Below are 22,123 nucleotides of genomic sequence, written 5' to 3'. Positions count from 1 at the left end.
TAGACACGGGCTGGCGGGTTTTCCTCAAGCCACAGCTGTCCTGGATGAATGGGCAGGGTGGCAATTTCTAAGGCCAGCCTTCCTCCACGACTAGAGAAAGCGACTTCCGTGGGGCGCTGGTGGAGGTGAAGGAGGGAGAAGGGGGTAGGAAGCTGCAGGTGCTCGGCACCCTACTACCCTGCAGGCTGAAGGCGTCAGGGAAACACCCGCTGCGTAAAGGGATTCTCACGGAGTAGGCATCACTGCATATCCTGTTTTTCACACAGCATTTCATCACATATGATTTTCCATCTTATTATAAAATCTTAATAAGCCTTATTATTTTCCATTATGTGTACACACCACAATCTATTTGGCACTCTAATGAATATCATTGTAGTTAAAATTTTTCAATATTTAGGATTATTCCCTTAGGCCATAATCCCAGGAAAAGAATAATTAGATTTAAAGTATTGTACAGCCGGGCACAGTGGCTCATACCTGTAATCCGAGCAGTTTGGGAGACTGAGGTGGGAGGATCGCTTGAGTCCAGGAGTTCGAGATTAGCCTGGGCAACACAGGGAGACCACGTCTCTAAACAAATTTTTTTTTAATTAGCCAGATGTGGTGGCATGGTCACCTGCAGTCCCAGCTACTCGGGAGGCTGATGCAGGAGGATTGCCTGAGCCCGGGAGTTTGAGGCTGCAGTGAGATACGATGATGCCAGTGCATGACTTTTAGGACACTTAACACACTGCTTTCCAATTACACAAATTTACAATCCATTACATTAAATGAGAGCACAGTGCACGTGGGGAAAGACACACACACACACACACACTCCAGACAGCAGGTTCCTTGAGAGCAAAGACTGTGGTGGCCGTGTGGGAAGTGGAAGGGCACCAGCATTGGAGCAGGACTGCTGTGGGCTCCTGGCACGGCCTTCCGAGAATACCTGTCCTGCTTAGGTGAGCCAGAGTCTGGTGAAGGACTGGAGTGACCCAGCCAACAGGCGCGTTGTGGAAGGCTGAGGACGTGGGAAGAGACCAGCCTGAGTAGAGAGCTCAGCAGACAGACTGGGGCAAGAGAAAGAGCTGCCGGGTTTGAGGCTGGTTACAGTTTGCTGTGTGAAATGTAATGTGGCCCCTTATTCCTGTCTCCCCTTAAGGTCTTCTGAAGATCGTCTATAGTCTCATCTCCCAGTTTCCTCTTTGTGATTAGCAGCTTAGAAATGAACCTTATTGTATTTATGCAGAGAAGTGTCAGGGCCAATGTCTTCGCCCCAGTCCTCTGCCTTTCAGACCTGGCCTTGAGGCCTCCACACTCCCAGGAAGCAAAGTCCACATTTAGTCTTCTTTTCAAGCAGGAAACCTCTCTGCCCCTCGGCCACTGCTGCATGAAAGCCCAGAGCAGCTGTGGAATTGCTCTTGGGGACAGAGCACAGTTGGAGCAAAGCACAATCCACTGTGTCTCTGAAGCAAAATGGGCAACAGAAATGGCCTGGTCCTGCCATCCATAGTTCCTCTCTGGTGGCCCAAAGAGGTGCTGTCACCCCTGCAGGGTACCTAGTGCAGCATTTTAATCTGAATTAGATGCCGATATTTAAAACTTGACAGCTGCTCTCCAAAATCAGGAGAGGAGCAGGGCGTGGTGGTGCACAGCTGTGGTCCCAGAACTTTGGGAGGCCAACGCGGAAGGATCATTTGAGGCCAGGAATTCAAGACTAGCCTGGGCAACATAGCGAGAACTTGTTTCTGGAAAAAAAAAAAAAATTAGCCGGGCATGGTGGCACACGCCTGTAGTCCCAGCTACCCAGGAGGCTGAGGCAGGAGGATTGCTTGAGCCCAGGAGTTTAAGGTTGCTGTGAGCTGTGATTGCGCCCTGCACTCCAGCCCAGGTGACAGAGCGAGACCTTGTCTCAAAAATAAATAAATAAAAATCTCAATAAGGCTGGGTTTTTTAAAAAGAGAAAATAAGAGAGGGATCCTAACTGGTCACTTTTGGGGGTTGCTAAGGCACCAATTGAGTATTCTGAAAACTAATGATTACAGGGAAGGAATGAAGCAGTTATCTGCCTCTCCTGTACAGACTGTATTCCAGGGTGCATTGTGGACTTTTTAGATTCCACTAAACATTCAGACTCTCAAACCAACTATGAGCCACTCTGGGAAGACCACAGGGCAGGAACCACAGCTGGCCTGCAGGGCAGCCTTGGGCACGCCTCCTCCATCGGCCTGTCCCCCCAGCAGTCCATGCAGCAGCCCTAGGGCCGCCCCAGGCACTGTCCTCTCCCCAGCAGACAGCTCGGTGCAAGGAAGGGAGACTCACCGTAGCACAGGTACAGAAGCCAGGCTGGCGTAGAAGCCTGGTGCCCACAGGTACCAATACCTCTTGTAACGAGTCTGTAGATAAGAGTTTCCAGGGCCCCAACAAGGATCCCTGCTCTCAGGGAAGCTACAGTAGATGGCATCTTCCAAAGAGGGATGCAACAACACTCTTGTCCCACATTATTTTAGAAACTTGCCACGTCAAGAGGTAAAGTTTAATTTTTATAATGAGCATCACTACTGATGTAATTTTTTTAACTAATGAAAACTTTGAAATAATAATAAAGTGGATACAAAGAAAATATAATGAAACTGAGATTCACAATATATTTCTAAATTTAAAAGGTGCAAATTACAAAGAGAATGTAGACTATCACCCTGTATTTTGTAAGAGTGAGAACCACAAAAACATCAGTCAGCACCAGTAAGGCAAGACCCTCCACCGGCACAAATGACTATGACCTGCTGAAGGCTCAGATAATCACTGGCATTTGGGGGCAATATGTTTTAATTAAGGTATTACATTAATTATATTTTTAGATATAATGCTATTGCACACTTAATAGACTACAATATACTGTAAACATAACTTTTATATGCACTGGGAAACCAAGAAACTTGTGTGACTCATTTTATTGCAATAGTCACTTTACTGAGATGGTCTGGAACTGAACCCAAAATATCTCCAAGGTGTACCCGTACGAACATGGGGCTTAGAAAATTGCTTCTCTCCTTGATTTTTTCCCCCACTAAGACGGGAGATAAAAACATTCTAGGATGAGTATAGAAAAAGAGCTGGGAGTTCAGGGGAGTTAGGAACTGGTGATAGTCTCTGCTCCTAACCAATCCCCTGATCTCTAGGGTGGGAGGTTGACAGAACCCTCAATACATTTGGGGACTTGACGGAGGAGAGAGGACTTTCACCCTGCTCCGTCAGGACTCCCGGAGGTGGCGGCCTAGCAGTGCTTCCCCTACCACTATGAAAACAGCTCTACACAAGGACAGCCGAGACCCTGGGGCAGCCGTCACATGGTTCCCTCAGGCCACACGTAGGGTGCAAGCCGGATTTCCCCATGTCCCCCAGTAGGGTGTGAGAGTCACCCAGTGGGGAGAGAGCTGCTCTTGCAGTCAGGATACGGGGAGCTGCAACAGGGACAAGCAGGGGCCACACGGTCCAAGGCTGGGGAGAAACAGGCATCATGGAGGCCAAAGTGGAATGAGGGAAATGCATGTCTGCACTTCGGAGGCCGGCAGCCCAAGGCACAACATGACTGCAAACCGCACACGTGCGCGCGCGCACACACGCGCGCACACACACACACACACACACACACACACACACACACACAGTCATGGCACAGAACTGAGAGCCATCCATTCTTCTGACGGGGTCAGAAGAAAAATAAATGCTGAATTGAATTCTCATCCAAAATCACTGAGAACACCCTTAAGTCACCGAGGAAAAATAAACTGGAATTGTTTGCTGCTATCTGAGGGAATTGCGGTTCAAAATTGGAACTGGGTACAGTTAGAGAAAAATTAAGGTTTTTTTGCATACCTAAGTTCATGGCCTGTGAAAATCACAGCTGCTACACGTTCTCTCAAAAGTGCAGGCTGATTCACAAAAGCCAAAATGTGGAAGCAACCCAAGTGTCCACTGTGGATTAACAAGTATGTGGTATATACACACAGCAGAATGTCATTTAGCCTTGAAAAGGAAGAATATTCAGACACATGGTACGACATGGGTAGACCCGGAAGACATTATGCTAAGTAAGCCAGTCACGAAAGGACAGATATTGTATGACTCCACTGACGTGCCATACCTGCACAGGCTTATTCATGGACACAAAATGCAGAATGGAGGTTCCTAGGGGCTGGGGGAGGGCTGCAAGGGAGTTACTGTTAATTGCAGCTGGAGAAGATAAGTAAGTTCTGTAGATGGATAGTCGTAGCAGCTGTACAACAGCGTGAATATATTCAGTGTCACAGAACTGTTCACTTAAAAATGGCTAAAATGGCTTTTTTCCCCACACCCTTCCTTTTGCTCTCCCTTTGCTGCAACAACGGGTCCGGTCGTCGTCTGTGGCGTGTGTATCATGCTCTGTAAACCTGCATCTTGCTCTATAATCCTATCTTTCTTTCCTCAATAAACTTCATTTTCATGCTTGCCTTTAAAAAATAGTTAAAATGGTAAATGTTAGTATATTTAATTTTTTAAAAAACAGCAGTCCATAAGCTTTTGTATAATTTCTGTAAGCTGCTATACATCTTTCCAATAAATTTCATTTTATGGTTTAAAATTTTTACAACTAAAGGCTCTACTTAATCATGAAGAGTTAGCAGGTGCCCTACATGTAGGATATACCCAGGGAGCCTGTCCCAGTGTGTCTCTGAACTACAAAATTTACTTCTGGATCTTTCCCATCAATTCCCCAATTAACTGGGATTTGTGTGGCCCAGTATATTAATAAGAAGAAAGCTGTAGTCGAGCCTCACCCTTTCTCTCTCCAAGTCTCTCCCCATACATGCAAGTGACCGTCTTCCCAGTGCCTCCAGTACAGCACCACGGTCAACCCCCAATCCAGACATGGTCACGTCTCCTGATTTCAATCTGCCACTATCTTTTCCTAGGGGGTCCTTCAGCTCCTACCTAAAGTCTACCCCACAGCCTCTTCCCATCCTTCCTTCTGCTAAGGCAGCAGCCCACTCTACTTATGGTGTTACATAAGAGGCTGTGTGGTCTTTCGTGATTGGCTTTTTTCACTTAGCATGTTTCCAAGGGTCATCATTGTCATAGCATGTATCAGTACTTCATTTCTTTTTCACTGTCAAATAATTTCCATTGTATGAATATACAACATTTATTTTATTCATTTTTTTAACTGATGGACATTTAGATTGTTTCTACTCTTTGGCTACTGTGAATGATGCTGTCATGAACATTCATGTTTTTGTGTGGATGTAGGTTTTTCAATTCTCTCAAGTATATCCTGAGCGGAACGGCTGAGTCATATGGTAACTTTATGTTTAACACCTTGAGGACTCACCAGTTTTCCACAGCAGCAGAAAATCAGTTTTGAACCTTTGATACCAAGTGGTGATTAGAATTTAAGGCTAGAGAACAAGCCGACAAGCGTGCGAGTGGGTGCAGCGGAGAAGATGGGCCAGCTAGGGGAGAAAAGAAGTGAAACCCCTGGGATCACCTCGTCCTGCATTAGCGTGAGCCTCAGCCCCCTGAGGAGTCACACAGAACGGGCCACAGGATGGCTTCCAAAGTCAGGTGAGGTGATGCATGCAAAAATGCTTCAACAAAGCAAAGAGTGACTTAAAATTTTTTCTAATTTCAAGGAGTATTCAACTACAGTATCTTTGCTTCAATAACGCCAACTTTGCACAAAAGGGACTGTAAAATATACTGCTAAGGGACAGGAGCTGCCTGACTGCAGAACCTGAGCACCTGCATGGGGCCTGCTGAACACAGGAGACCAGCGGATCCCTCTGCACCTTTGTGGGAGGAGCTCAGCAGAGAGAAGGGACATCCACGTGAGCAGTTAGCTAAATGAAAATACTTCTGACCACAAGTATCCCAAAATGAAAAATTTTTTAAAAGTCAGCAGTATATTTAGAATAAATCACAATGCAAAAAATATATATTGCATTTTTATAATTTTTTTATAATTTCACAATTTTCTATGATGGCTCCATACTTCTAATCAAAGTAATACAAATCAAAAAGGAGAAAAACATATAAAATTTTTCATAAAGTAATGATATGCACATTTAAATATTATTCCCCAAAAAGTGTCTCTACAATCCCTACCATACCTTTGACAGAACACCAGGCATTATCAACTATTCCCTCCCCTCCTTCCAATGTATATTTTAAAAATGAGGATTAAAGCCAAAATTCTCCTTCTGGAGTCAGCCCACAAAATGTTTGTGCCAACCCCATTTCCTTTTGGATTTTTTTCCCCCCTTGGTGAAGGTATTTGGAGAAATATTCACATTTTCAGACTGTTTTCAGTTTAAGGAAAGTTACTTAGGGCTGCTTAATGACACAGGGAGGCCACAGCCCAAGAACCCAGACGCCTGTGCAGACAGTTTTGTGGGACAGTATACAGTCCTGCCCTGTCCTTTGAGGGGTGGCACTGTACATAAGCCGTGGACCGACCTAAGCCACACAACCCCCCTGGGCAGGACTCCTGTCATTTCCCTAGTAATGCCCATCTTTGGTGCAGTCCCAGGAAGACTGATGGCCAAACTCTCCTAGGAACAGTTGAATGAAGAGAACCTCTGTCCATTCCTGCTGATCCTTTGCTCTCTGTCTTGGAAATTTGAAAATTAACTTCTGGATGCAAACAAATAAATTTCCAAAGTTTACTAATTTTCAACACTGATTACGAGTCTTTGCCTTAGTTGTATTTGTCCTCGGTCTATATCTTATTAAAATAGAAGGGCCCAATCCATTGACCATGCTCCCAAAACCCCTTAAATGATTATAACAATCTTACAGTCTTGCCCTGGAAAGCAAAAACAAACACCCTGTCCTTGTACTTCCCAACTGTGAAAAATTCTGGGGCTTCTCTTCCATTGTCTGGGTGAGCAACGTGTTCATCAATGGAAGGTCTGACAACAGGGACATGGTGAAGAAGCTGGAGGAGGGTCTTTATAACTTCTGAACTGGTCTTGCTGGCAGCTCCAGCTGGTAGGTCCAGCTAGCGAGGCCAGCATTCTGTCACGGAAACACACAGCTGCAATGGATGGATGCAGAACTCCAGCCAGAGCAGATGGCTGTGGGTAAATGTTAATTAATATTAAATGACACCAGATGATCATGAGTAACTGATGTAAGGGTCAAGCTAAGTAAGTTACCTCCTTTGTCATTTTTGTTCATAATAAGTTCAACTTTCTTGTTTGGGGATGCTACATGTTTTCACGAGTTTATTTCCCTACAGCCAAAAATCTTAAAGTCTTCATAGTAAAGACAGATTTCTAGTGCAGTAGGGCAAGCACAGCACGTGTGTCACATATCAGTCCCAGCTCCTGCCTGGGCGGACCTGGACACGGGCCTCTGGCTCCTCTCCCGTCTTCTCCTCGATGTCTTCAATCACCTCCACGGGCTCCCTGGGTTGATTACTAGTACACACCTCCTCCTCCTTCACAGCCACAGGTCCAAATAACTGCTCTCTCTAAAGGACTCCCTCATCTCCAGCCTCAGGCTCCTACAATTCTAGTCCAAAAAGCACAGCCACTGTGCAGCATCTCGGTATCACAGTAAACTCAACAAGTTTACTGAACTTGCAAAGCTGAACTTCTCATCTTCTGCCCGAAACCAGTTCCAACTTTCCCATGTTTACTCTTCCAGCACTCAGGCACCTGTGACTCCTCTCAACCCCTCCTCCGCCTACCCCCAGCTCCATCAGTCAGCAAGTTTGGTCAATTTTTTCTTTGCAGTGTACCTCATGGGACCCTTACTCACCCAGCCGTGCCTATCACCAGCTTCCCAACCTCGAAGATGGCAAGAACCTGCTCACAGCGCTCCCTGCCTTTGGTCTCTCCCCACTGGTAAAGTGACAGAGGTACAAGTCAAAGCTAAGACTATCTGACTCCAAAGCTGCTCCCTCCCCGCTTCAAAAAACCCAACACTCCTCCAATGCCTATCATTCGAAGTCCAGACTCCCTAATCTCTCAATTCAGGTTTCTCTAAATCTAACAATCCGATCTTGCCAGATATTCCTCTCCATTCAAATGGGCGGCATGCCCATCCCCATTAAAAGTGATACATTTCTGCTTTGGTCTCAATTATTCTGCCTACCCAAAATTACCTTCTCCTAGAGTTCCATGCTTATGTAAATCCCACCTCTTCCATGAACTAGTTCAAGCTATACCTCCTAAATTCCTATAGCAATCATTCATAAGTTACTTTGCAATTAAGTAGTTATTATGACATCTTGTCTATTATTATCTTGAATTTAAATTCATAGTAGGGATTCCTCATACATTGCTGATGGGAATATAAAGTGGTATAGCCACTTTGGAAAACAGGTGGGCAGTTTCTTAAAAAGCTAAACATAAAATTACCATTTTTATCATAAACTCCTAGGCAGCTACCCAAAAGAAATGGAAACATACATTCACACATAGACTTGCACACTAGTGTTTAGAAAAGCATCATTCATAATAGCCAAAAAGCGGAAACTTGAATCACCTTCATCTGATGAATGTATAAAATGTAGAATATCCAAACAATGGAAGACTATTCTGCAGTACAAAGGAACAAAGTGTTAACATAGGCTATGACATGGATGAACCTTAAAAACATTATGCTAGGCCGGGCGCAGTGACTCAAGCCCTGTAATCCTAGCACTCTGGGAGGCCGAGGCAGGGGGATTGTTTGAGCTCAGGAGTTTGAGACCAGCCTGAGCAAGAGTGAGACCCCGTCTCTACTAAAAATACAAAGAAATTAGCCAAAACAACTAAAATATATAGAAAATATTAGCTGGGCATGGTGGCACATGCCTGTAGTCCCAGTTACCTGGGAGGCTGAGGCAGGAGGATTGCTTGAGGCTGGGAGTTAGAGGTTGCTGTGAGCGAGGCTGATGCCACAGCCCTCTAGCCTGGGCAACAAAGCAAGACTCTGTCTCAAAAAAAAAAAAAATTATGCTAAGTAAAAAGAGATCATATACTGTATGAGTCCATTTATAGGAAATATCTAGAAAAGGCAAATTTATATACAGAGACAAAGAGAGGATTAGTGTTGGTTGCCCAAGGTGGTAGTAGGAGCAGAGATCTTTCTGGGAGATAAAAATGTTCTAAAATTGATTTATAATGATGGTTCCACCACTTGCTAAATTAAATCACTGAACTGCATACTTGATATGGTTCAACTTTATATGTAAAATTTCAATAAAGCTGTTAAAAATAAATCTATCATAGGCATTCAAACATTAGTTGAATCTTTAACTTATCTGTTTACCTTTTCTCAGCACCCCCTTCCCCTGCAACTAGCCCCTAAACATCTTGAGGGTGAGGACTAAGTCTCCCACTTGATATCATCCCAATTTGTATAAGAACATGCATGTAGCCCAAAATTATACATATACTGTGTGCTCTTAACTATTCGTGGATTTGATTTTTACCTTGTCAGGCTATGCAGTGATGCCATGCCACAGCATCAGGGAAGAAATGGTCTATGTGAACGTCAAGGCAGAATAGCTGGGTTTGAAATGCAGCTCTTCCACTTCACAGCTTCACAGCAAGTTAATTGTTCTAAGCTATGTCTAAAATAAGGAAAATAATGGTAGCTACCTCATAGGATTGCTTAAAGAACAAAATGAGATAAAATGTTTAGCCCAGAGCTTAGAACATGTAGAGCCACTGAATGTTGGCTTAAAACACACATACACAATCTCAACACAAATGCACACACACCAGAGAAATCTCTCAAACTGGAAACCACCTTTATAACAAAGGGGACAACTAGAGATCCACCTCTTCTTGTCATTCAGCAGGCAAGCGTGGCCCTGGGACATCTTTTCTCCCTCCCAAGCCCACTGAAGTTTATGTGTGACCAGAAATACTGCTATACGTTTAATAAATGAAACTAAACATTCCCTGACCTTCAACATTTGACTCTCCATCGTCTCTCGTCCTACAAGGTTGTATTTCACATCCCAGCCCCCTTGTGGTTTAGCAGGAACACACGTCTAGTTCTAAACAATGAATCGTGGCAGTGACCAGAGCCATGCGTCTGTTCAAGACCCTCCACAGCTCTTTCCCATTCCCACAACTAGCAGCATGCAGGTGGAAGGTCCTCGGTCAGCCCAGATGAGGACGATTGGAGCAGATCCCCCAGCTACCCAGCAACCGACATAGAAAATGGCTGAGAAATAAACTTCATTCTATGCCTACAACCTCTGGGGGTTGTTACTACAGCATAGCCTAGCCTAGCCTGACAGATCCAACAATGGAGCTCTCAGGCTATGGAATTATTTTAAATCTCTTACCCCTAAACTTTTTTTTTTTTTTTTTTAAGAGGCAGGTTCTGACTCTATGGCCCAGGCCGGAGTGCACTGGCACAACCATAGGTCATTGCAACTTTGAATTCTTGGGCTCAAGCAATCTTCCCACCTCAGCCTCCCAAATAGCTAGGACTACAGGCATGCACCACCACACCCAGCTAATGTTTTATTTTTTGTAGAGATGGGGTCTTGCTATGTTGCCCAGGCTGGTCTCAAACTCCTAGCCTTAAGTGATCCTCCCACCTCGACCTCCCAAAGTGCTAGGATTACAAGTGTGAGCCACCATGCCTGGCCCCAAAACTTAAGAGCCTTTATTCCCCTGGCTTCTGTGACAAGCCACTCTCTCCACTGTCAGCCTCTCTGACTATTTCTCCACTTCCTCATGGACTCTACTTCCTCTCATTAAAACCATGCTGTTAACCAAGGTTTCATCCTCAGCTCATGACTCTTCTCATTCTACATGCTCACCAGGGAGATCTTACCTACTTATTTATCTATCTGGCTCCACAAGGATCAAATATGCAACACATCCAAAAGCAAATGTACCAACTGCCCAGCCCCCTTCAGACATGCATTTCCTCCTACATTCCCCACCCTCAGTGACCAGCACCAAATTCTACTTAGTCACCTAGGCCAGACACCTGGCAGCCATGCTACTCCCTCTCCCTCACCCCAATCTCATTTGACCAACCAGTCTTGGTAATTTTACCTCCCTTAAGTGTTTGTTGTTGCTATTGTCTGGGGAAGGGGAGACTGTTCATTTTTTGTTTCTTTAATGCTTATTACAGTGATACCAACAAATTATTTCAGTCTCAGGGAAAGTCTTTGGTGTCAGGCATGACAATGATGCTCTATTTGAAAAGGAGGACAAATAGTTTAGTCCAGACCAAGAAACAAGAAAGCTTTAATTTCTGAGTACACAATGAAACCATGCCAGTAGCAACCTACAAGGTTTGTCTCATCTCTTGAGCCACCTGTAAAAGGCTTTCCTTCTTTATTAAATTCCCTTAAGCATTACTCATTATTATTCAAAGTTTAAGACAAGGCAAATCTCACCAAGCATTTATGACTGGTTCTCTTCTTCTTCCTATAAATAAATCCGTAAGATTTATGGGGAGAAAGTATCCCCTAATTCATCTCTACTTTCTCTAACCTGCTTGATTTTCTAAAAGTGAAAAAAACTAACTCTAGTATACTAAAACCAAAGTCAAGGTTTCACACCTTCAGCTCAACTACCTTTAATGCCCCTAATCAAGGCAGACTACACAAATGTTATCTGCACTTGCAGTAAAGAACTCTGAGTGGCTGGTGTCTTTTGGTTAGCGTAACCATTACACAGCAGTGTGTGCTTGTCATCCCTGGCCTTCTTCGGCCTCTAAAAATATTCAGAATATTTATTCTCTACATAGAAGAGTTCTCACAGCAGCACACTCAGTTACAAAAGGACCAAAAAAAATGTTTTATTGCTTTACAACAAGCCAGCAACAAACACAATTGAATATTTATAAACATGACTCTTCTAAATTCTCAAATGGAATTCCAAGGCCAGAATGTGCTCCTCCACTTAACTGCATTTGTTAAAACTGAAATCCACAACTTCTAGCAAGTACTTTAATATTCTCAAGCAGAACCAACACATTAAGAGGAAAAACTTAAAAAAAAAAACCTGTATCAAACTTACTGCCTATGTCTGATCACATAATTGAAAAGCCTTTTATGGTCAATCCAGGCAGTGCTATTAGTGCACATTTTAAGTGATCATCCTGGGCACTTTTAAAAACCTAACACTTTTTTCTTTCTACAAATTCTGCAGAAAGAGCTGTCAAGAAAATTGTTCTAAAATCCCAACAACGCGCAGCAACTTATGCCTCATTTCCTCTTCTTTCCTCATGATGGAAACTGTAGTCAGCCTTTAATTTGGCCGGGTAAAAGCTGTAAAGACTAGGCCTATTTGTTCCCACGGTATAAACAGGAAGCCCAAACTGATTATTAGGCAAGAAAGGGTGATACTTTTAATTACTTTGTATTATTCTGGAAACACTAGCACTTTCCTTTCAGTGGGTACCAAATAACTATGGATTAAGTCACCATTTTAATAATTTTAATTCAATAGCAAGAGTTACTTGGCAAATATTCTTAGTACTATCTGAAAATGCGGATGAGGGATGTCAACAAGATTTACATGACTTGCCCCAAAGTGTAAATTTAAAACCTGACTGTTGGGATAGCCACCAACCTGAAATTTCTTACTCTAAAACACATTACCAAATCAAACCAATTTTTTTTTAAGTCCAAGGTTTTCTCTTTCTTCCAAGCAAAGCACGGTATTTTTCTCTAACATAATAGTCAGGGTTTTGCTTATTAACTTATGTGGGTGGCATTATATTTCTAGATCAAATAGTATAGTTCACTGATAGAAAAAAGGTTTTATACTTTAGGACTATATCATAGGACTTGTTAATTCAAGATGTGTGTGAAGACAATTTTTCAATTTTTAATTGCTGCAATAGCATAATGTTAAGGCAACATCAGAAAACAGAGGTGTTTGAAAACACTAAGCCCTACTCCTTGCCTGGGAGAACCAAATGATAAGATGTTACTAAATCTTTTAATACAAAAACTTTCCAAAATAATCTGTTGAGCTTGACTTTGCAGTTTAATCTTTCATGTTTTATGGCAGTGAGAAAGAGAACCCGGGCTGTAACTCCCTTGGCAAAAAAAATTCAACATTTGATTTACTCACAAGCCTTAAAATGAGGAAGGGAAAATATAAAATAAGTTCTCCTTGCTTGACAACCATCCTTTTTAATGATCTATTTTTATACTGTATCCAGGCTACACCTGGGCATGGATGGCTAACTTGGATATAGAAAATTTAAAGCATCACATCTGGAAGAATCACAAACGAGACAATAAACTTCTCAATCAAACTTACATCAATAGTCAGGGTAAGCAAGAAAAGGGCTTTACCAAGAGGTTGACATTTACACTTCTTGACAGAACTGAAATACACTGAATTACAGAGCAAAGTCACTGAAACAATAAGAAAATTCTGTCCATGTAAAGGCTATTTTTTTTACCCCCAAAAAAGTGTGTCAATTCTAATACTCACACCACACAACTGGTTAAGAAAATAAAGCGCAGTGTTTAGCAACTGGGCATCCTAACTACCGTAAGAGGCACTCTGTGCTCACCCTCCCTGGCAACCGCTGAGGTCAGCAAGGCCAGGAGCAGGGAGAGCCTCCTATTTTTCAACACAAGCCGCTGCCGTCTCTTTATTGAAGCCCCGGATGGAGAGATCATAGACCACCTCCTCTACTTTCTTCACATCATATTTCAATCCATCATAGCGCTTCCTGAGGGAGTCATTTTTCAGGTTGAGAAGACGGAAACCGGAGTCCAGCTCATTGATGAAGGTGGAGATGTGGAGAGGCCGAGAGTAGTCTCCAGCAGTCACGCTGTTGACCGACAGCCTCGACTACACAAGGAAAGAGAAACAGGCACATTACAATGCGACTCCTCTCTGGCATGTCTTCCTCCAAATCACAATAGAAGAACCTCAGCGTAAACAGCCTTACTGATGTTCTACCTCACGGTACATGTCAGCACAGACAAAACAGAACCTTCTCCTGAAAAGAACCCCACTGAAAATGAGACAATTTCTGCCAAGCAAAGATTTAATATAACTAACATCTTCTAAAATTTCTCTAATTTCTTAAACCGGTTGTTGTCCAATAAAGTATGTTAAATTATACAAGTGTCAACTTTATGGCTCATCTGCTCATGTGCAGAAGTGTGATCACAGCAGTTCTGCTACCTCTTCAAATCTAGGCCAATGATTGTATTTCTAGAGCCCACCTACTGAACTGCAACTCCAGTCACCCAGAATCAATAAGACAAAGAGATGGGATAAGAAGCTAAAATTAAGTCACTGCAACATTGTCTTTAAGAACAAATAAGATTTCAAGACCCAACTCAAGATTCCCCTTCTCCATAAAATCCTCCCCATTCTTCCCTAAACTACCGCTCTAGTGCATTCCCAACACGTACAGTCTTAAACACACCTCACACTTAACAACTACTATTGATAAGGAGCTTCAAGTTTACTGATCAGGTGTCTCCAACAAGCCTGAGGCAAGTGAGACAGCCTGCCAATGTCCCCATCTTTCTAAGTGAGAGTTCCTCAAACTTTCACCACACACATATCCACCCCGATAGACTCCATTTCTGCCTCCCCTACAGGCAAGGCACTGCAATGTTAAATACAAGCTGTGTGTACAACTTCAAAGAAATATGCTCAAAGTGAGAGGATATGCGTTTTTCCCTATTTCCTCCTCCTGCTGGCTGGAGTGAAGATGTGAGCAACCAGAGCTAGAGCAACAGTTCTGGAACGTAAGGGAGAAGCTACAAGCTAGGACTCATGGCCAAAGATCAGGGAATGATCATACCAGCCATGGACTACTCTCCTCTGGAGGAAGGACAGGCAGACTTCCTCTTAAGCAGCCAGATAGTAAATACTTTCACCTCTGCAGGCTGCACAGTCTCTGTCACAACTACTCAACTCTTCTACTGACAGCTTTTTTTCTTCTTTAAATTTTAGTAGGACAATTTCCCAAGAGAGAGATTAAGGGGATAAAGGATAAGAGTAACTTCTACAGTTATATTGTTCTCTAAAATGATTAGATGAATTAACACAGTTACCAGGAACATACATCTTGCCATTACTCTAAAAAAAAGAGGTATTATCATCTTTTAAAAATTCACACATTGGACCAGGTGCAGTGGCTCAGGCCTATAATCCCAACACTTTGGAGGGCCAAGACAGAAGGATCACTTGAGGCCGGGAATTCAAGACCAGCCTGGGCTACATAGCAAGACCCCATATCTACAAAAGAAAAACTAGACAGGTGTGGTAGTGTGTGCCAGTAGTCCTACTACTCAGAAGGCTGAGGTAGGAGGATCACTCGAGCCCAGGAGTTCCAGCATGGGTGACAGAGCAAGACCCTGACACTATTGGAAAAAAAAAAAGTTCACACATTAAGCAGGCACAATGGCGCACAGCTTTAGTCACAGCTATTCAGGAGGTTGAGGCAGGAGGATCATCTAAGCACAGGAGTTCAACACCAGCCTAGGCAACATAGCAAGAACCCCATCTCAAAAATATACAACTCACACATTATTAAGTATGTACAGCTACTTCATCATGTGGACTGGCTTTTGACACCTACCAAACTATAACATATACAGTGCACAGTCATTGACTACATGGTGACCAACAGATGGCTTACAAAAGAATTAAGACTTCTTGAATTTTGATGCCCATTTAAAAAACTGACAATGAAGTGGAAATATCAAAAAAGCAACCAGCAAATTCCTAAGCTTACCAGTTCACTAGCAAGAATTAGGACTCCTGAGAGGTAATCTTCTACATCCAGATGAAATCCTTTCTCCCGATCTGGCTCAACTAAAAAGCATCAAAATAAAGTCATGATGTGAATGCAATTTAAGCTTAAGAATATAAAAATATATATATATATAATTTCTCCCTAAGAAAGTGAAGAAAGGATGAAACTTTTAAAACCTGGCTTTTCAGGCCGGGCGCGGTGGCTCACGCCTGTAATCCTAGCTCTGGGAGGCCGAGGCGGGTGGATCACTCGAGGTCAGGAGTTCGAGACCAGCCTAAGCAACAGTGAGACCCCGTCTCTACTAAAAAATAGAAAGAAATTATCTGGCCAACTAAAAATATATATACAAAAAAAAAATTAGCCGGGCATGGTGGCTCATGTCTGTAGTCCCAGCTACTCGGGAGGCTGAGGCAGTAGGATCGCTTAAGCCCAGGAGTCTGAGGTTGCTGTGAGCTAGGCTGATGCCACGGCACTCACTCTAGCCCGGGCAACAAAGTGAGACTCTGTCTCAAAAAAAAATAAATAAATAAAACCTGGCTTTTGAATGTGTTCACACCCTTGGCAAACTAGACCTCACTGTGGAATTTTCAAGCTCTTAAACAAAATCCAATTTTTCTTTCTATTCTTATCTCAAAAAGTAATACCACCAAGAATGGTATCTAGTTATGTTACAGAATATCTCTTCTTATTAGAAGGTGCATGTTCAAGCAATTAAGGGAGAAGTCATTATATTTGCAACTAACTTTCAAATGGTTCACACATATACATACACACACACACACACACAAAATCGGAAGACTGAGCAGACATAGCAAAATGTCAGTAAGTGGTAAATCTAAGTAGGGTGTAAACAGGTATTCATTGTACTATTCTTTCATCTCTTCTGTGGACTTGAAATTTTTAAAAATTAGATTTTAAAAACTAAAAGAAACACCCAAGTACAAATGAGCAAGCCACTCACTGCATATGTTTAGTTTTGGTGTTTCCAATTATAGTTGGTCCTCCCTGTCAACCAATCATGATCAAAAAATATTTGGGGAGAAAAAATATTAGCACACATTTTTTAAAACAATACAGTATAACAACCATTTATATGTCATTTACATTAAATATTATAAGTGACCTAGAGATGATTTAAAGTATATAGGAGGATTTGCACAGGTTTTATGCAAATATGTCATTTTATATAAGGGACTTGAGCATCCTCAGATTTTGGTATCAGGGAGAGTACTCGACCCAATCCTCCTTGGATACTGAAGGGTAACTGTAACTGGTTTTCTAGTTAGTTCTTATTTATTTTAATAAATAGAAAGTACAAGCAAAAGCCCTTTCCACCAAAAACTAAGCTACCATGCCTGACACTACAGATCCCACACCAAGGAAAACACTTACTGCCAAGAATTTCTGTAACTGCTTCTCGAGTCACCAGTGTTTCTGTTTCCAAGTACACAACAAATGCTGCCAAGAAGACCAAGCGCTGCAACACAAACCTCCAGTGTTCATGAAATCTGCATGAAAATAAGCATGTTCAGGTTTCAAGGTTAGGGACCTTGACAAAGATTGGTTTAGCACAGTTATGTCCAAACAGTTTAGAAATGGGATCCTTTTTCCCATAAAATTTTATGTGAAACCCAAATATATAAAACACGTAAGAGCAACATGACATTCATATATATTAGATGGATTTAGCATAAATTTTTAAGTGCAAATATGTAATATTTACTTACTTTAAGTTTAACCAATAAGTATGATTTAATTTTGATGAATATGAAAATTTACAATTAAAGATTATCCATGACGTGGGCAATTGCGCTGTAGAAGTCTAATCAGTAAAGAAAATGATATTACTCTGAGAAAAATAAAAAGTTGCGACTGGATTGATGACAACTGCAACTGTGTATAAGCCTCAACATCTAACTTGTTCCTACATTTTGATTTGAATGTAAGGTATCAAGAAAATCCTGATTCACAAAAGTACCACTTGCAATCACTAAACAAATGGACTTAAAACCTCAGGATACTAAGCTAGAAGCCTGAAAAAAGAATAGGAAGTTTTCCAATCTCTGGATATTTATGTTATGCCTCCTGATTTGCAAATGTGGCAACAAATTCAGAAACATTTCTCTACATGAGACCAGTCAAACAAAACCTTCTGAGGGCCAAATCCAGCCAGAGGGCAGCTTGTGTGTGACCTTCAGAGTACGTGGTCTTTAAAGAGCCTCCCAGTTCTACACTGTGCTTTAGTTCTATTACCTTAAACCAAGGGTAGGGAACTTACTCTGTAAAGGGCCAGATAGTAAATATTTCAGTTTTTCTACGCCACTTTCACTGTCTGTCACATATTCTTATCTGTATGTTTTTCTTTTGTTAACAACCCTTTAAAATATAAAAGCAATTCTTAGCTCCCAGAAGCAGTTGGCCACCAGCAGTTTCCAACTCTTGTCTTAGAGAATCTTCTTGTGAGGTTATATTATCCACCCCAACTACGTATTGCCCATATGTGTATCTTAAAGAACACCTTTTTCAGTAGGAAAATGCAAGTAGAAATCCTTGATCATTATACCACAGTTTATCAACACTCAGATGCAATTTTTCCCAGTTTAACACCGATAAAATCAAGATATATTTTACAATCCACATTTCACAATTATGACTGGCAAAATTTTTCTTCCCTACAGGAACATAAAATAATGGTGTATCTTAAAATTAATGGTGTTGTAGATTCCATGAGATATGGCATAAAATATTAGCTAAATATGTCATTTGATAGTGAAATTCAAGCTTTCAGGGAAAACTCAACTCTACATATACATTGTCACTTAATCCCTTAACTTTAATAGCATAACCACGGTTCATCCAATTTCACAAGAAACTGAAATATAGCAAAATGATGTTCTCAATTTTGACTTTCATACCATTTTCTTTTTAATTACTTTTTCATTGCAAAAGTAATACATGTTCCTTAAGAAAATTTTTAAAGTAAAAAGGAGGAAAAAACAAAATCACCAATTTTGTCACCACCATTATCAGTCTGATTCTTTTTGTTATGTAGAGGCATATTTACCTAGTTGTAAGCAATCCTTCAATACGTATACTTTTTTGCCTGCCTTTTTTTACTTAACATTATAAAATAATGCTACTTTTCTTACAAACCTGTAATATTGTTCAGCAGGAAACTTGGTCTTCAAAGATGTTAGATGTGTTTTTACTGTACCAAAATGTTCTCGAGCTTTCAAACACCTCTTTGGAACTGATCACAAAAGATAATCAAATGTAATAATAAAAAGCTTACAAAATTTCAAGTACAGTTCTTGCTTAATAATCTATGTAGTCTATTTGGAAGTTAATCGCCTTTTTTTATTTTAATCTCACAACCAAATGTACACATTTCTGCTTTTCAACCTGGCTCTCAAAATATCATCTCTAGTTTTCCTACTGATTAACCATATTGAAAAATAAACAAGCAAAAACTTACTGAAATGGAATATGTTAGGAAACACATTAGTAATTATTAAGTTGTCATAAATAACCTCATACTTAAAGGGCTGTGCCCCAGCTGCTATTCCTATTCAGTCCTCAGAGGATTCCTAAAACTCAGCTGCTTCTAGCTCCCATATTTGGTCAAAAAAAAGCCTTTAACATTATTCGCAATCAGGCTGACCAACTCCATACCACGGAGAAAAATGGCTTGCCTCTGACACCAGTAAGTTACATTATTGTATCATTCTCTAACTGAAAATATACTTCAGGTCTTTTAGCTATGCTGGCTGCACCTTACAATAAAGGTTCCATATCTTGACATATTTGATTTTCATTCAAGGGGCTGGCTTAAATACATTAACTTGAGAACATTTTATACTATCCACCTCATATTTACAAGCATATTAAAAGGTATTCAATCACAGAAAGGTTGAATTCAAATATACAAAAGGGCCAAAAAAAGCAGCTAGATCCACAAAAGTTATTAAATAGCTCTAATTAGCATCATCAGAATTCCATCACAGTAGAAAACATTCCTATTTAAACCACACTATGTGGAAGTGAAAAATCAACCAAAGCATAAATATCAATAATACAAACCTATAAAATGATCAAATCACCTATTTCTTCAACTTTTACTCACCATAAAGCACAACAGACGTTTTCATAATAAAATATCTTCTGGACCGAAATTAACTCTCTAAATAAGAGATTGATAAATTGGATAAAACATATTCAAAATCAAAACAAAGAACTTACTGTCCTGAAACCCAGCACCCTGATGGACCCCTTGCAGTAGAGTTAAAATCTCACGAGCTGTTTGTTCTAAACTCTGTACAACTTTTCGGATTTCCTAGAGAGAATTAAAAATCAAAATCAGATAAACTCAACATGATTACTATCACAGACTCATACCAAACACACTAGATAGCTTATTTGATCTACCACACTTTACTTACATTCAAAATGCTAATAATCTTCACGAGGACTAAACTTATACAAAAAGTAACCAGGTATGAATTCTGACTTTTCCACTTATTTCCTCTATGAGACTTTAGGAAGTCACTAAACAGCCTTGGAGTCCTCAGGTGACCAGAATAATAGCCAACCACCCATCCCAAGTATCCAAGTGGGACACTATAAAATGAAGATTTAGATGCAATAGAAGAGTATTTTTTCACTACTTCATATTACAAATATTCACTGAGCATATTTATATGCTAAGCACTGTTTAAATATCGGGGAACCAAGCAGACAATCCCTTTCTCTGGCAGTTTATTATGTAATGGGGGAGTTAGACATTTTTTAAAATAATCACACAGGGCCCGGAGCGGTGGCTCATGTCTGTAATGCTAGCACTCTGGGAGGCCAAGGCAAGAGGACCGCTTGAGCTCAGGAGTTCGAGACCAGCCTGAGCAAGAGCGAGAACCGTCTCTACTAAAAACAGAAAAATTAGCCGGTATCCTGGCGCATGCCTGTAGTCCCGGCTACCTAGGAGGCTGGGGCAGGATTGCTTGAGTCCAGGAGTTTGAGGCTGCTGTGAGCTAGGCTGACGCCAAGGCACTCTAGCCCGGGCAACAGACGGAGACTCTGTGTATGTATGTATGTATGTATGTATGTATGTATGTATGTATGTATAAATAAATAACCACACAAAAAAAGTTGACATACTACTAGAAAACATGACAAAAAAGAGATCATTTAGTTTGTGAGGTCAAGAGAGTGAGTATGAGATAACCAGGAAAAGAACAATAAAGAAGCAAATTCCAGGAAAAGCAAGCAGTACATGCAAGAGTCCTGAGGCAGGAAACTATCTGTAGCACCGGAGGAAAGAAAAACAGGTAAAGCAACACAATATGCAAAAGGAGATAGCGTAAAATGAGATCGGAGAGAAAGACCTTGTGGGCCACAGGAGAATGGATTCTTATCCTATGTGGGATGCGAAGCCATAGGAGAATTTTAAGCAGGAGAGAGTCGCATGTGCTTTTAAGACACCAACAACAAATGCATGAAATGCGCGGTGGCTGAAAGTCTAGCGAACCAAGCATTTGACAGAAGTGCTGAAAAGAAAGAAAACTGATACTCAAATGAGGTAGGTGATGCTGAAAAGCCCAGACCCGAACACGGGGAATCAGTACAGAACAGCAGAGTCTGGGCCAGGGGCGAACGGGTGGGTACCCTAACCTGAAACTAGAGGGGAAGCAACCCACCCTCGGAGGCGTCCCCACCGCCCGCGACTGAGCGACGGAGAAGGGCCAGGCGATGTGGCCCAGCTAGGCAGGGAAAGGGAGAGGGGGTGGGGAGGGAGGGGGCTCGCCTCTCGGATATCCTGCTCGGCAGCCAAAAAGCCCTGCAGCTCCACGAAGATCTCGCTCACAGACATGGCGCCGGCTGCACAACAGTCAGCCAGTGCAGCAAGGGCAGCCAGAGAAACGGGCTCCGGAGACAACCAGCGTAATCAATCGCAACGACCGCCGCCGCTGCCGCCGCGTCCACCCGGCCCTAAGCTACAGCCGTCGCTGGGGTCCTCCGAGGTCCGCGGCGCGCTGAAGGCCGGGCTGTCCGCCGCGCTGCCTGAGGCACCGCCCGCAGCGTCAGGTGCCGAGGCCCGCCCGTCAGGTGCCGAGGCCCGCCCGTCAGGTGCCGAGGCCCGCCCATCCGTTGCCGAGGCCTGCCTGTCAGGTGCCGAGGCGCGCGTCGAGAGGGCCTGGGAGGCGGATGGAGTGGGCGGGGCTTCCGCCTGGGGTCTTCAGACAGGCATCGCTGGAAACAGCCCGCAAGGGGGGGAGGGGAGCCGGTGCCTTCGTAGCACGTGGGCCTGAGGGGGGCGGGGCGAGGGAGCGGGGTTTTAGCCTGTGCGTATATATTTATTTTACATACAACAGCTAGTGGAGGAGAAATTCTTTAC

At 42.3% G+C, this 22,123-nt stretch overlaps 1 protein-coding gene and 1 long non-coding RNA gene across 4 annotated transcripts in view; both read right to left on the bottom strand.

Moving 5' to 3' along the window:
- The window catches only part of LOC123643714, a 34,870-nt gene extending 25,292 nt beyond the window's left edge, over nucleotides 1-9,578 (bottom strand). For both annotated transcript variants that reach the window (XR_006736889.1, XR_006736890.1), the window contains exon 1: nucleotides 9,449-9,578. This is a non-coding gene — a long non-coding RNA (uncharacterized LOC123643714). The remainder of the gene's footprint in view (nucleotides 1-9,448) is intronic.
- Nucleotides 9,579-11,205: 1,627 nt separating this feature from the next.
- TSN (translin) lies at nucleotides 11,206-21,827 on the bottom strand. 2 transcript variants are annotated; one of them, XM_045559402.1, is made up of 6 exons: nucleotides 21,533-21,827; nucleotides 19,975-20,068; nucleotides 18,889-18,985; nucleotides 17,128-17,243; nucleotides 15,715-15,794; nucleotides 11,206-13,808 (listed from the first exon to the last, which is right to left on the bottom strand). In XM_045559402.1, exons 1-6 carry the CDS (start codon nucleotides 21,596-21,598, stop codon nucleotides 13,575-13,577), a joined length of 687 nt encoding a protein of 228 aa, XP_045415358.1. In that variant the 5' UTR covers nucleotides 21,599-21,827; the 3' UTR covers nucleotides 11,206-13,574. The 2 variants fall into 2 exon arrangements, with proteins under 2 accessions (XP_045415358.1, XP_045415359.1); XM_045559403.1 differs by lacking the exon at nucleotides 15,715-15,794 and having other exon boundaries at nucleotides 13,735-13,808; nucleotides 21,533-21,804.
- Nucleotides 21,828-22,123: the final 296 nt, after the last annotated feature.

The sequence above is a fragment of the Lemur catta genome, chromosome 8 (genome assembly GCF_020740605.2).
Source record: "Lemur catta isolate mLemCat1 chromosome 8, mLemCat1.pri, whole genome shotgun sequence".
Classification (NCBI taxonomy): Eukaryota; Metazoa; Chordata; class Mammalia; order Primates; family Lemuridae; genus Lemur; species Lemur catta.
Note: the sequence above shows the minus strand (reverse complement) of the source record. Positions and strands in the feature narration are given on the sequence as shown.